The sequence below is a fragment of the Heteronotia binoei genome, chromosome 11 (assembly GCF_032191835.1).
Source record: "Heteronotia binoei isolate CCM8104 ecotype False Entrance Well chromosome 11, APGP_CSIRO_Hbin_v1, whole genome shotgun sequence".
Taxonomy (NCBI): domain Eukaryota; kingdom Metazoa; phylum Chordata; class Lepidosauria; order Squamata; family Gekkonidae; genus Heteronotia; species Heteronotia binoei.
The window spans coordinates 61,711,280-61,724,954 of record NC_083233.1 but is presented as its reverse complement, the minus strand read 5'-3'; the positions used below and the strand labels follow the sequence as shown (position 1 = coordinate 61,724,954).

The 13,675-nt window shown below is 46.2% G+C and overlaps 1 protein-coding gene across 3 annotated transcripts in view; it reads right to left on the bottom strand.

Annotated features, from left to right (window-relative positions):
* Window positions 1-13,675, bottom strand: part of LOC132579265 (thyroid adenoma-associated protein homolog) — a 41,456-nt gene that overhangs the window by 22,666 nt on the left and 5,115 nt on the right. For all 3 annotated transcript variants that reach the window (XM_060249516.1, XM_060249517.1, XM_060249518.1), the window contains 12 exons: window positions 12,136-12,284; window positions 11,888-12,010; window positions 10,975-11,095; window positions 10,637-10,779; window positions 8,952-9,036; window positions 7,930-8,066; window positions 7,406-7,603; window positions 5,781-6,486; window positions 4,250-4,402; window positions 3,106-3,215; window positions 2,072-2,232; window positions 98-264 (listed from right to left, as the gene is read on the bottom strand). In XM_060249516.1, coding sequence (XP_060105499.1) covers window positions 98-264; window positions 2,072-2,232; window positions 3,106-3,215; window positions 4,250-4,402; window positions 5,781-6,486; window positions 7,406-7,603; window positions 7,930-8,066; window positions 8,952-9,036; window positions 10,637-10,779; window positions 10,975-11,095; window positions 11,888-12,010; window positions 12,136-12,284 — 2,253 coding nt within the window. The remainder of the gene's footprint in view (window positions 1-97; window positions 265-2,071; window positions 2,233-3,105; window positions 3,216-4,249; window positions 4,403-5,780; window positions 6,487-7,405; window positions 7,604-7,929; window positions 8,067-8,951; window positions 9,037-10,636; window positions 10,780-10,974; window positions 11,096-11,887; window positions 12,011-12,135; window positions 12,285-13,675) is intronic.

The window sequence follows — 13,675 nt, the reverse complement described above, 5'->3', positions numbered from 1 at the left end:
CCAGTCAAAACCTCCAATCACCAACCGGCTGCATTCCCAGGGTTGTCAGAGAGATTCTTGCCCAGAACAGGAAGTGCAAGACCCTTAAGGTGCTCACCATGTATTGGTGCTGAATGAGCTGCTTGTAACAAGTCACAGCGAGCGCTGGAAAGATGGTTATGCAACACACCAAGGAGATACTCGGCGAAGCTCAGGCATCGACATTCTCCAGTCCATTCTTGCTCAGCCTTTGCCAAAATGCGTCTCAAGGTACAGCTGTCTGATCTGGTGGGACAAAATTAGTTACAGCAATGCTAATGGGAATGTGAGCCAAGATCACCTAACCCCCTACATGCTCACACACAACCACAGGCTATTCTGGGCAAGAACTGAGAGCAGAGAAAATGCAGAGGAGGTAAAAATGCCACCAGATGTGGATGCTTCTTATGTATCTCTCATCACACCTGGGAATATGGAATCACTAGAAGCTGTCCCGTTGTATCCTGTTCTCTCACTCACTGGAGAAGATTCATTCACTTTTTGTGCAAGCTCTTTTTCCTAAAAAAAAAAAGGATCTGCCCTTCTGTCCTTCTTTGGACCTAAATGCATATATGAAACTGCTTTCTAGCAAGTCATATCATCAGTAGTTCTGGTTAACAACAGCAGTAGCTCTCCCAGATCCCAAGCAAAGAAAGGTATTTCCTAATGCTGGCAGGGGTGTGCAAAAAACCAAACACCAAAAACAAGAAGAAAGGTATTTTTCAGGTTTGTGTATATTGAAACCCTTCCCCCCAAACAAAAAATTGGTATTTCCGGATATTCCTAAATCTCAATACCAGTATAGTATTCTGATTTGGTAAATATTCAGGATTGCCAATTTTTGGGGGGACTCCATTATACCCCATAGGAACCATTCTAGTCAATGTTCTCCATAGGGTATAATAGAGAATCAATTTGGGAGTATCAGGGGCTCGGGGGGGGGTAGTATTTTCTGAGGTAGAGACACCAAATGTGCAGCATAGCTGCCCCCCCCCCCCAAGTTTCAAATGGACCAAGGGGTCCAATTCTTTGGGCCTCAGAATAAGGTGTCCCATCCTCCATTGTCTGAAATTGAGGGGAGAAAAGGCATTTAAAGGGACCGCAGGCTGGCTTCACCTAGAAGGTGTTTAAAGGGAATGCAAACACCCTTTAATGGTGGGTATCTGGCAGAATATTTTCAGGCTCAGCTGTCTTGGATAGTCAGATAAGTACCCTGACTGATATCTGGCTGAAAAAATACTGAGCACCAGGGGTTGTTTTGAAGAAAAATAGGTGGTGGAGCTCATTAGCATAACATTAGCATATGTCACCCCCCCCCCAACCAGCCAAAAGCAACCCAACGCAAGAAAGAAGAGCCCTGGCTGAGTGAAGCCTGCTTGGGCTGGCTAGAAATCCAGCCAGCCCAAGCAGGCCTCGCTTACCTGGGACTCTCCTTGGCCACCCTCCTCCACAGTCAAAAGGCCAGGAAACTGCCTGCTGCCCAAAATTACATAAGAAGTGGAGAAAGAGTGGTGCAAGTTTCTCCAGGGGTTAATGAGGGCAGCTGGGGGCATGGCAAAGCCCCTGGTGGCTGGCTGGCTTCTGCTCTCCTAATCCAGGGATTGTTATGCAGCTGCACCTACTACTCAATGAACAAGGTAGGTGGTGAGGAGGAGGGGGAACCCTCAGAAAGGTTTAGGAGCTGTGCTCCTGTGGGCTCCTGTTGAACACCCCCCCTAGTGCTGGGGACCTGAGATACAGCACACTGGGAGATATCAGGGACTGAAAGTGTAATCTTTTGCCTATAAGGTAAGAGAGCTACCACTGAGCCACGGTTTCTCCCCAGCTGTTGGTGGATGCAGGAGCATATGGGTAAGATCATACTTAAATTGAACTGAGCCTTCTGTCTAAGAGAAAAACAACCACAGATGCTGGGGAAACATGCAAAGGGCATTGCCCAGCCAACGTAAGGGAAATTAAAATGGAATGTGTTGAAGCACACTGGTATCGGCTGCTCCGGTTCTATCCCAAGTGTCCACAAAGAGGCACAAGCAACTAAGACGCCAGACTCTACTTCTGAAGGATGGTTTTCATCAGCATGGCTCCAGCTTCAGCCTCCGGGACTCTGGGGCTGCTCAAGGCTTCCTTCGCCCGCTCAAAAGCAGCCACGACAATAGACTCTGGGAAGGCTGCTGGGAAGTAATTCACGAGGAGCTCGGATGCCAGTTCACGGATCTGCAGCGAAGTGAGAGAGAGCAGCTAAATGAGAAGCAAAGAACACTCTCTTGCGTGTGTAACCACGTCAGCACCACATTACTGGAAGACTCACTTGTTGTCCCCAGAATTTCAAACATGTGCATTAAGGAAGTGGTGTTTTGGCTACAGGAAGAAAAATGGGTTCTCTTCTCTGAAATAATGAGCAGTTTATTCACTAGGGCTTCACTGAAAGTGCATTAGTATTAATTATATAGCACTTAATTGAACTGAAGCTCACCGTATAGTTTGTTATCTGTTAGCAGCCAATATTTTTGCATTTCTTTAAAATTAAAAGTAACACTGGCAAGAGGAGCAGCAAAGGAATAAGACTACGACTGGAGACCCTAAAGTGGCAGTGAATAAACAAGGGTTGTTTCAATGACATTTGTCATTCTTTTCTTCTACTGGGTTTCTTCTTCCTTACAACAAGATGCCTGTCAATCAGGGATCATGTCATTATTGCACTAATATCACAGCTTTAAATAATGAATCAATCCCATTGTGCCTGAATGCAAACAAAGCCAGTTCAGAGTAAGGGTTCCTGTGTCACATTGCCCTCGCTCTGGATGGTTGTGGGGAGGGAAAACAGAGTTACAGACATCTGCTTATTACTCAGGAAGCAGATGTATTTTCCTACCTGCGCTTTGCTTCCATTTACTGCTACCAGGAAGATGGAAAATACATTGTCTGTTTGTACCTATGCCTATTGACAAACACTGGAAGCCCCTTTTTGTAGCCCATCAAAGCGATTACCCTACACAGCTCAGCTGTACACAGGATACTTCTGTAACTCTAGGTAGGCACTATTTGCAGTTACATGAAGGAGTCGAAATGGAGTCATGGACCACCTACCTCATTTGTGCTGTCCTGCAAGCAGCTAAGCAGCACCAGCATATTGCTTCTGGAGAAAAAATCCCAGCAGCCTTTGCTCCTGGTCCAGCTCAGCAGTGCAGCCATGTTACCTGAAGCGACACAGAATGGCAGTTCACATAATGGAGTGTTGCTGAAAGCCAGAATAGAAAATACTGCTCTAGTTGGTTCTGACCCAAAATTAAGAAAGCTGTATCAGATTTTGACTGGGAGAGACCTGTGTTCAAATCCCCATTCAGCCATAAGGCTCAATAGGTGCAGTCATTCTTTCCTAAACTAACCAACCTCAAGGGATATTTGTTAGGCTACTATGTAGGAAAGAAGAAACGAGGAAGCTTAGTTGCCCAAGAGCCCTGGGTTCTAATCCCCACTGATCCACAAAACTCAGTGGGTCAGCTATTCTTCCTCAAACTAACCTACCTTGCGGGAGGAGTTGAATCAGTTCCAGAAAGATCCCTTCATCAGCTTTAACTCTTGAAAGCTTATAACCCTCCTCCCACCCCTCCAAAAAAATCTTGTTGGCTTCTGGACTCGAATCCAGCTCATCTCCTGCAGACCAACATGGCAACCCTCTGAAACTACCTTGTGGGGTTGTTGTTAGCATGACTGGGAGGAGGAGAGAAGCATATATCCTTCCCTAAACTCCAAGGGGACAGCCATGATGAAATCTGACAGACGGCCCCCACTCAGTTTCTAAATATGTCCTTAAAAAAAAAAAATCTACAGAGCCTCAAGCTCAATTTCCTGCGCAGGAGAGACTCTTGGAGACAATGCTGAGATAGGCAGATGGACCAGTGTGGTTACAGATTTGGTATAAAACTAATTTATATATTCATACTTTTCAAGGAGGGGCTGTGACTTAGTGGTAGAGCGTCTGCTTTACATGCAGAAGGTCCCAGGTTCAATCCCTGTTGTCTCCACTAAAAGGGATCTCAAGGCTGGGAGAAGAACTACACTTCCGTATTTTGCTGACTTCACAGAGAAAGGGTGGGCAAGGAAAGAGATTCATTCTGCAGTCGCCAGCCAGACTCCCAAGGATGACTGCACCATCGATGGCTGCCTGAACAGTCCATGTATGCCCATTCCCAGGTGTGCGCTTGCAAGGGGAGATCGTAAAGCAACTCACGAGGAGGCTGCCCCTTCTTCCGTTCAGGGCTCCAGCTGTCCGTGCAGGTTTCCAGGATGGCAGCCAGGAGGAGGAGGGCTGATTTCCGCCTCTGGTAGTTGGACCCCGATGTCAGAGAGGAAGCACAAAGCTGCAGCAGCCACTCCACAAAATCTGCTCAAGGGATGAGGCTGGTCAGCAGGGCAAGCAAAAGAGATGGGAAATAACAAGGTGGAACGGAAGGGAAACAAAGTATTGGATGACAGGTACATTGAGAACACTGCCTCTTTACAGGCACAGGATCAGCTGTGAATTTTAAAAGCCAGGCAGCTGTTGTTCCCCAGAAGCACACCAGTAGGGGACAGAAGCAGCAGCAACAGTATTACTCATTATTATTTCCAGGCCTATTTTGTAGCAGGAACATCTTTGCATATTAGGCCACGCCCACCTAATGGAGCCAATCCTCATGGATCTTACAGTAGGCCCTGTACTAAGAGCCCTGTAAGCTCTTGGAGGATTGGCTACATCAGGGGGTGTGGCCTAATATGCAAAGGAGTTCCTGCTACAAAAAAGCCCTGATTATTACTTCAGATCTAGCTGTCGTATGACAACTATATGAAAAAGAACAAACATGACCTGAAGCTTAAAAGAAAGGCCTGGAGGAAAGGGGAAGCAGAGGTTGGAGGTGAAAGGTTTAGATGAGGAGATACATTTCTGGACTCTGTGTAAATGGTTACACAGAGAGACGGAGTGTCAGGAGACAGGGAATTCCAGAAAAGAAAAGAGGACGTAGCAAAAAAAAAAGAGGGGGGGGGGGAAGGCTGGGAACAAAGGTAGCCAAAAGAAAATATCAGTAGAGCAAAAATAATGTTAAATAAAGAGGAAAAACAAGAAAAGAAATAGGCTCCCCAAGATGAAGAGATTTAAACTGAAAAGGTAACTTTAAGTAGATCCAATGATGGATAACAAAAGTTGATGAAAAGATGTAACAGAGGAGAAACCTGAGCAAAAGAAAGTGCAGGGAAAACAGAAATAAGCAGCAAAGCTAACAATTGAGGCCTGAGAGTGGAACAGGAAAAAAGAAAATTAGGAAGAAGAGAGCTACAGGAAAAACTGTCTCTGTGTATGCATGTACACGCAATCTGGCATCATTCCTGCCTGCACCATTTTGAATATGGACAATAGTTTGAAGCCACTATCTTTGAAGATCTGCCAGTGGCAAAGAGATGCGATGTACACCTCAGATTCCAGCAATTCCCTGCTGGCAGAGAAGAATCCACAATCCACAAATTGATCCCAATGGAAGAAAAAGCTCCCTTCCCACACTTTCAGCAAAAGTCCTGAAGCCATCTGCGTGAAGCATCATACAGACACTTTCCCATGCATGGACCTCACAGGCACAAAGAGCTGAAGAACATCTTACAAGGGAAATCTGGAGAACATTTATCATCGCTGTTTCTTCTGTGAGGTAAACTTTTATCTGTTTTGATCTGCTGTTTTCAATGGGCGATTAATAAAAGAGCAGGGAGAAGACCCCTCTCTGTTGACTCACCCACTGCTTGAACCAGGGGCCTCTGGGGATCCTCTTCAGCTGAGCACTCCTTGTTTTTCATGTGCCTCCGGAGTGCAGCTAACGAGCTGTCCCTCAGCCTCACCAGAGCCTTTTTAACTGTGGCCTGAAGGAACTGGCGGAAAGAGGAGGAGTTACAATTCAAGTTGAGGGGCAAGAATTCCTTCAGTAGCCGGATCTCCGTCTCGGACAAGGCTTGATTGGTTCTGGGACTGGCACACAGAAGGCTCAAAGCTGCCAGGCGAACGTTGTCCTCTTTTGTGAAGAGGCAGGAGGAGAGTCTCTCCAAGGTCTCCTGGCCTGCAGGCAAGACCCCTGTGACAGTCTTTTGCACATTCAACAAGGTGACCCAGGCCTGAAGCTGGGCTGAATCTCCACCTTTAAAGCCTTCAGCCAGCAAGGCATAAGAGGCAGGGAAGAGCCGTAAGGTCCACACAAGGAGGTAATTGGAGGCATTACTCAGAAGGATGGAGCTGGAAGAGGTCATGGCCTTGGAGAGGGTCGGCAGCCAGTGAAGGGCCCACTTGTGAGCGAGCTCCTCCTCCGAGATGTCTTCCTGCTCCTCCGTCCAGACTTTGCGCTGCTGCTGCAGGATGGTTTTATACAAATCTGAGGCAGTGGGACACAGATGATTGGTCGAAAGACAGTTCAGGAGGTGCTGGGGCAGATCCTTGTAGGTATTCAGAACCTTAAGGAAAAGACCCAGGACACTTCAGAATGTACTTCTGAATAAGCAGAGGGGGGATAAGAGAGTGAACATTAATACACCTAACAGGAGAGTGGAGAGCTGACGCTAAGAATGAAAGCAGCAAAACCAGGCCAATCACAGGCCAGAAAAGACTTCTATGTACTTGGGGGATTCCGCTGGTATGCAGCCAAACATTCGGTTTAAATTTAACAGAAGAAAAACAAGAACCTCTTCCCCACACAGAGCAGGATCCACGAGGCACAGACTACTGAGAGCAGCTGGGGGTCTATTACACAGGAGATAATATCAAGAGGGAGAGCAAATTATACAGGTCAAGCCTTATATAATCCTGGAAGGGAAAGACTTGAGATTGTCATTTCTCTTTTCCTTCCACTCTCAGTCCTTTGAGGATCTCCAGGTTCTATTAGCTGTTTTGAAATGGTTAGATGTCACTTAAAGCTACTAGAACTCAGCTTCTGAATGGAGGGTTACTTTAAGTGTATCACTCAAAGGCTTCCAAATCATTGGGTGTGCCATCCATAACAAAGACCATTAACTTTAGCGGTGGTGAATGTACCCTGTGCAAAAGGCACCCTCGCTTTAAAAAAGTACATTCCTATTCTCAACTTTTAAAAAGCTGGGAGGACATGCACTGCCACCCTGAAATAGGTAACCATCATAGCTTAGAGAAACTAGGAACTGTTGCTCTGTAAGGAAGGTAGACATATATACTTTTCAGCACCCTGGGGAAAAACTACAAGTCCCAGAATCCAATTAAAGTGGAAGCCATGACAGCAAACTGAGTTTTAAAAAATGCTTTCAAATCTCTATGTGATTTGTTTCTAGCTATTTATACTGGGTTCAGACTTCCCCATCTCTAACACATGGATATATGTATACACACACAAAATTCACTTACTGTTTCAGGACCTAGGTAAGGGAGAATTGCACAAAGAGGAAGATATTGGGCTCTGGCCTGCCAGGGCATGAGGATGATTTTCTGGAGAAACTGTCCATAGAGGGGTCTCTCTGTGTCCTCAAAATGGTCACACTCTAGATTGTAGATCTCCAGAAGATGTTGAAAGGAGGTGTGTACGAAATCTGACACTCCCTCCACCTGAACATTGGGATGAAAAGGTAAAAATTAAATACAGAAAACACAGATAACTTTACATTTCTACTTTGCTCTGGGGATTAAGAAAATAAATGGGTTTGTGACAACCCTGTCACCAGCCAATCTGTGCTGTGCAGAACCTGCTTCTGCTGTAAAGTTGCAGAGGTGTTCTCCCCCTCCCCCCCCCAAAATTAGATCCCAGTAAGAACATTGTTTCTTTAAGCACAACATGGGGCACACACTTCCAGACCTGCTTTATTGCTTACACAATAATACCTCTGTCGATGTCCTGAGTAAAAGGAACTGTATCACTCAACACTGTACGTTACCGGGCTCTCGGCATTGTTCCAGAGGAACTGAGTCAGTTCCTGGAGCAGCCTGGAGTTCTCTGCCAACACACGATTCTCCTTCACTTTCCAAATTTCATCCAGACTCTCTCGGACACGCTGAAGCCACAGGGAAAAGACTGCAGATGAGATTACAGAGTTTTTGTAAAAGAAGGATCAGCAGAAGTGCCAAAACCCACAAGATGACATCCGGATGATGATCCACCAACATGTCAAAAAGGTGCTTTTAATCTAGCCATCTCCTTCATGTGCTTTTGGGGGCCCTGGGAGCTCTCCAAGGCACTGAGTTTAGAATCCCCTAAATTTAGATGAGGAAAATTTAGATGAGAGCCAGTTTGGTCTAGTGGATAGGTGTGCAAATTCTTATCTGGGAGAACTGGGTTTAATTCCCCACTCCTCCATATGCATCTGCTGGAATGGCTTTGGGTTAACCATAGCTCTTGTAGGAGGTCCTTGAAAGGGCAGCTGCTGTGAGAGCCCTCTCAGCCCCACCCACCTCACAGGGTGTCTGTTGTGGGGGGGGGGGGAGAAGATATAGGAAATTGTAAGCCGCACTGAGTCTCTGATTCAGAGAGAAGGGCAGGGTATAAATCTGCAGTGGTCTTCTTCTTCTTAAAAAAGCTGGACGTGTGACCTTAGTCCAGTCTCATTTTCTCCCGGCCTAACCTACCTCACAGGGTTGTTGCGAATAAAATGGCGGAGGTGCATTTAAATGGTCCTGAGCTCCTTGGAAGAACAGTGAGCTATGTATGAGAAATGGGGGGGGATGCAAAGAGCCCAGGTTCAGATCACTACTTGCCATGAATTTTACTGGGTGTCCTCGGACCAGTCCTTCTCTCTCAGCCTAACTGGCCTCACAGGGCTCTTGGGGGAACAAAATGGAGGAAGGGAGGATTGTCTAGCCCACCTGAGCTCCTTACGAGGAAGGGGGGATTCAAAATATAATTTGGTAAGTAAAAATTAATTCTCTTTTCTGTTTCTTCCAGTGCCAGAGTTTGGCCTACCTTGGAAACAGTAGTAAAGACAGTCTTTCTGCTCTTCCATCAGGATTAAAATAGCTGGAAACAGCACATCCAGCAACAGACAAGTCTGCAGAGAAGTTGAGGAGAGAAAGTGAAGCTGTTGTTAGTAAGCAGTCACACCTATAAGGAATACACGTGACATCCTCGGCCCGACAGTTCAGCTGGAAGCAGAGGGGAAGGAAAGGACAGAAAGCAGAGATGCAGAGTTGACCCGAGAGAATCACAGAGCTGGGACTTGCGGGATCACATGCCAAGGTACACTACTGGGAGGGGGAGGAATACCTGGGTTTGGAAGCCAAACGTAAGAAAGGGATTCTCTGGACTACTGTCCACTGCAAATTTTTATGTGGTTATTGTTATAATTTCTCATGTTGTAACTTGCCCTGAGCCTGCTTGTGGGGAGGGCGGGAGAGAAATTAAATAAATAAAAAGCTGAATACAAGTCAGCAGCATAATGAGGCTGCCAAAGAGGCAAAAGTGATTTTTAGGACACATGAACAGAAGATCAGGACCCAAGGATTCTGCTCCACTTTGCCCTAGCCAGACCACATCTGGAACACCATGTCATATTCTGGGAACTGGCCCTGACCTGGATAACACAGGCAAGTCTGATCTTGTCAGATCTCAGAAGCTAAGCAGGGTCGGCCTTGGCCAGTATTTGGATGGGAGACTTCCTTGGAATACCCAGTCAGGAAGACAGGGGCAGGCTCTATTCAGCCACCCCTCTGAATATTCTCCAGACCCCCGGTAGGGGTCAGTCAACAGAGGTCAACATGACTTCCAGGTGTGTGCATGCACGCACACACACAAATATACAAAAAAATGCAAAATAAATTCTGGGAATTGCATTTCAAGATGTAGACACGGTGTAACAGGGTCGAAGGAAGGCAATGAAGGTGGTGGGGCACAGAAACCAAGCACAATGAGAAAATATTGAAGGAAATGGGCTTGCTTAGATCGGAGACAAGACAACTGAAGGGAGACTTGATCACATTCTTTAAGTGCCTTAAGGTACCTTAAGTATCTTCCATTTAGAAGAGATCAAGGACTTGGTCTCTGATGCTCTACATGGCGAAATTAGATCTAGTGGGCTTACTAAGTTATGAGTGGGTAGATTTTAGATGAATATTAGGGAGAACTTCCTAATGGCAAGAGTCACGTGACAATGGAGCTAATTACTGGGTGGGAGATTTCTCTCCCTGGCCTGTCCATCTCCACATTGGGTGCTATTAACTAGCTCCCCCCCCCCCTTTTTCCTTCTGGTTACAAGAAACCTGGAACAGAACAATGCACATGGGGCGGGGAGGGGGGGAGGTTGTCTGTCAGAAGAAGGGAGAACAATTTGGACCTCTTATTCCCATTCCACCCCAATCTCGCCCTCGAGGATTTTATAAGCTCTTGAAAGTCTGAGCAGGACAATCTCCTTCCCTTTCCCTTCATAATCTTCTCAACATTCTGTGGTCATTGAGGCATATTGAGTTCTCATCAGTCCTGTTTGGGGGTGGGATGATTTTTCTTTTTAGCCAATACAAAGTCATATTTTTTCTGCATACCTCCCTTGCCTGTCGGATGCCCTGTTGTGCTGCTTTTATGACTGGCATGGGCCACTCCAGTTTTCTATCAGCTATAGCCTCGTAAGTTGTTGTAACACTCCAGACATCCTCTACCTGTGGCTGAGTCCTATCCAAGGAACAGCTCAGGATCTTCTTCCTGCAGCAGGCCAATAAGCCCCGTAACAGCACCAGCCGCTCCAGCCCATCAGGATTCCAAGTGCATGAAGGCAAACTGAGTGTCCCAAAATGGCCTTTGGCTGGGAACAAAAAAAAAAAATTCTTCACATTTGGTTCAGCTTTGGTTGCATTTTCAGACAGACCATGCTCTCAACCATACAATATTGAAGGTCACGTGAATCCCCGCCAAAACAAGCTAGCACGTCAGGGCGTGACAATCCAGGCACCGTGGCAGTCCATTTTAGTTTCCTTTTTCTGGACAATGCAGCACTCACCTGCATTTGGCAGGTGGTAGAGTCCCAGCACTGCTGCTGCTCCTCTTTGGGGCTCAGGTGCTGTGTTGACCAGCATGCTCACAGCCGTCCCAGCCAGCATACGGGTGTCCTTGCAGGCTGTCTACGATCAACGAGGGAGATGTAAATGTTCCCAACAAAACATGAAAGCAGAAACATATCAAAGCAGTAAACCCACAGGAAGCTGCCTTACTCTCTTGGTCTAACCAGATCAGTATTGTCTGCTCTGACTAGCAGCAGTAGCCCCCCCCCCCCCCTGGGCCTTTGGGCAGAGGACTTTCATATCATCAGCACCCTGATCTTTGAAACTGCAGATGCCGGGGATGGAACCTGGGACCTCCTACACGCAAAGCGGATACTCTCCTACTGAATCATGGCCCTATTTCCCATTTTGGTCCTGAATACTGGTAGAAGGACTGTGGCTTTGGAGTACAGCATCTGCTTGGCAGGCAGAAAGTTTGATGCCTCAGCATTTCCAGTTAAAAAGATAAAGTAGCGGTGTTGTTAAAGATGCACGAAGACTTGCTGCCATTCAAAGCAGACAATACTGACCTGCAGTGCTTTTTTTTTTTTTTGGGTAGAAAAAGCCCAGCAGGAGCAAATGCATATTAGGCCACATCACCTGGTCTGGGAGCATGTGGCCGCCGCATGGTGGGTCGGGCCAGCTGGAGCCCTGGCCAGCCCTAGTGGAGCTCTGTTCCTGTTAGCTCTGGCCAAAAAAAAAGCTCCGCTGACCTGAAAAGGCCCAGGGTCTGACTCAGTCTAAGGCAGCTTCATACATTCAATAGGCATTCTGGCTGGATGAATGTGCAGGTTAATAGATTACCAAAGTTTTAGTAAAAAAGCAGAACATACACAGCCCCTACTTAGCAGAGAAGACAAGATAAAGACTCACCTTTCCCATGATGATGTGCACCAAATATTCCAGAATGCTTTGCAGAGGTTTGCTCTCCCCCGTTTCATCCCACACAAGAGGTGAAACTTTTTTTGGCATCAACTTGAAAACCTGCAAGCAAGTCTGCAGTGGAGACAAGAAAAAAGGATGAAGCATATATCAGGGCAATGTCTTCTGCTCTAAACCATACATTACAATTAATCAACTGAGAAAATCCAGTCTAGCTCCCAGCTGAGTTTTCTTTTTACCTTCACTGTGATGTAGCACCATTCTTCGTTCCTGGAGATCTGATCCCAGGCCATTGCATCAAATGTGTGAACAATGCATTTCAGCAGCAGTAGCAGGTTGTTCTGCCAATAAGAGCGTCCCAGCATGCTCTCCTCTACAAACATACACACTGGCAACAAAGAAATATCACAGCCATTTTTTAAAAATGGACAGCCTGCTGTTCAACTGAAAAACTTGTACAAGACAGGGAACAAAAATAAAACCAAGTAGCCCTCAGCTTTCCTGTTTTTTTTTAAAGGTATGTCTCTAGTCCTTTCCTGTGTGCAGTTATCAGAGGAAAAGTACTGGCTGCAGGTTTCCCCATATAACTCTGCAACAAAAAAGGGTAGTACCATTTTTCTAAAATGAAAGCTTAGTACATAGTTGTAACAAATTGTTATAATGTTAGAACACTAAAGTGATCTAGCTATTACCCTTAAAAAAAAGTCTTCTGGTGGCAACAGATGGGGGGAATAGCAGCCATGGTAGGCTGAGCAAAGGAAGGGCAAGTGAAAGTTCTCTGTGGATGTTCCATTCCTAGTGTGCATACCTTTGCATGCCAGATCTACACACAGAAAACCACTATGTGGAACTATCATTGCCCAAGTCACAACTGAAAATATCAAAAGAAACAAGGGACAAATTATAGTTAAAACAAAACAGGCATTTATTTATTTATTAGATGTCTAGCCCTCCTCCCCTCCAAACTTGACATTAGCAATGCTAGAGAGAGAGAAGGAAGCAGCCCAGCATCTCTGCACTGAACCCAAGTCCAGCTCCAAAGGACCACCTCCTCCCCATTACCAAAGATTATCACTCAGGCTCAAGGGAGCAAACAAGCACCTCTCCCCCTGTGCCTGGATTCAGCACCAGCAGAAAACCTCCCTCCTCCCAGTTTGTATTTCAGAGGCAAGAGGGAGAAGAGGAAGCCACTGAATGTGATTTTATCATGTCTGAATCCCGCTTCTGCTCAGTGACCCTCCCATTCCTGAAATGCTATCAGCGAGGCCAGAGGGAGGAGAAACAGCATCCTTCCATTATGCCTGGCTCAAGATCTCAGCCAATGAGTTTTTCATGGCTACAAACTGCTTTGGGAGATGCCAGGCTGAAAAGCATAAACAGTAACAGCAAACAAAGAAGCAGGATTCTCAAGCCTATTTCAAAGGGCCAAGAAACCAAACCTAAACAGGCTCCATAATTTCAGGTGTGAAAACGGTGGGACTCCATCCCATGGAAGCCTGACTTATTCCTTCCCAGAGGAAGGCAGTGGGTGCCTTTTAAGAGAGCCTCAGGGGTTCTGATTTAGATTAATTGTGCTGCTGCTGCTACTTCGATCTAGCAGCTGCTGCAGCTCACAGGGTCTGCATAGGCCATTGCTCTCTGTTTTCAAAGGATTCTGTTTCTTGCTTCCCTTCCCCTTTGGGAATTTTTACTTGGCATGGCCCATGTTAAATTGTACTTCTGTGAGCCCTTTTACGCATCTCACCAGCCCAAGACAAGTTAGAAATATTTCAATATAAC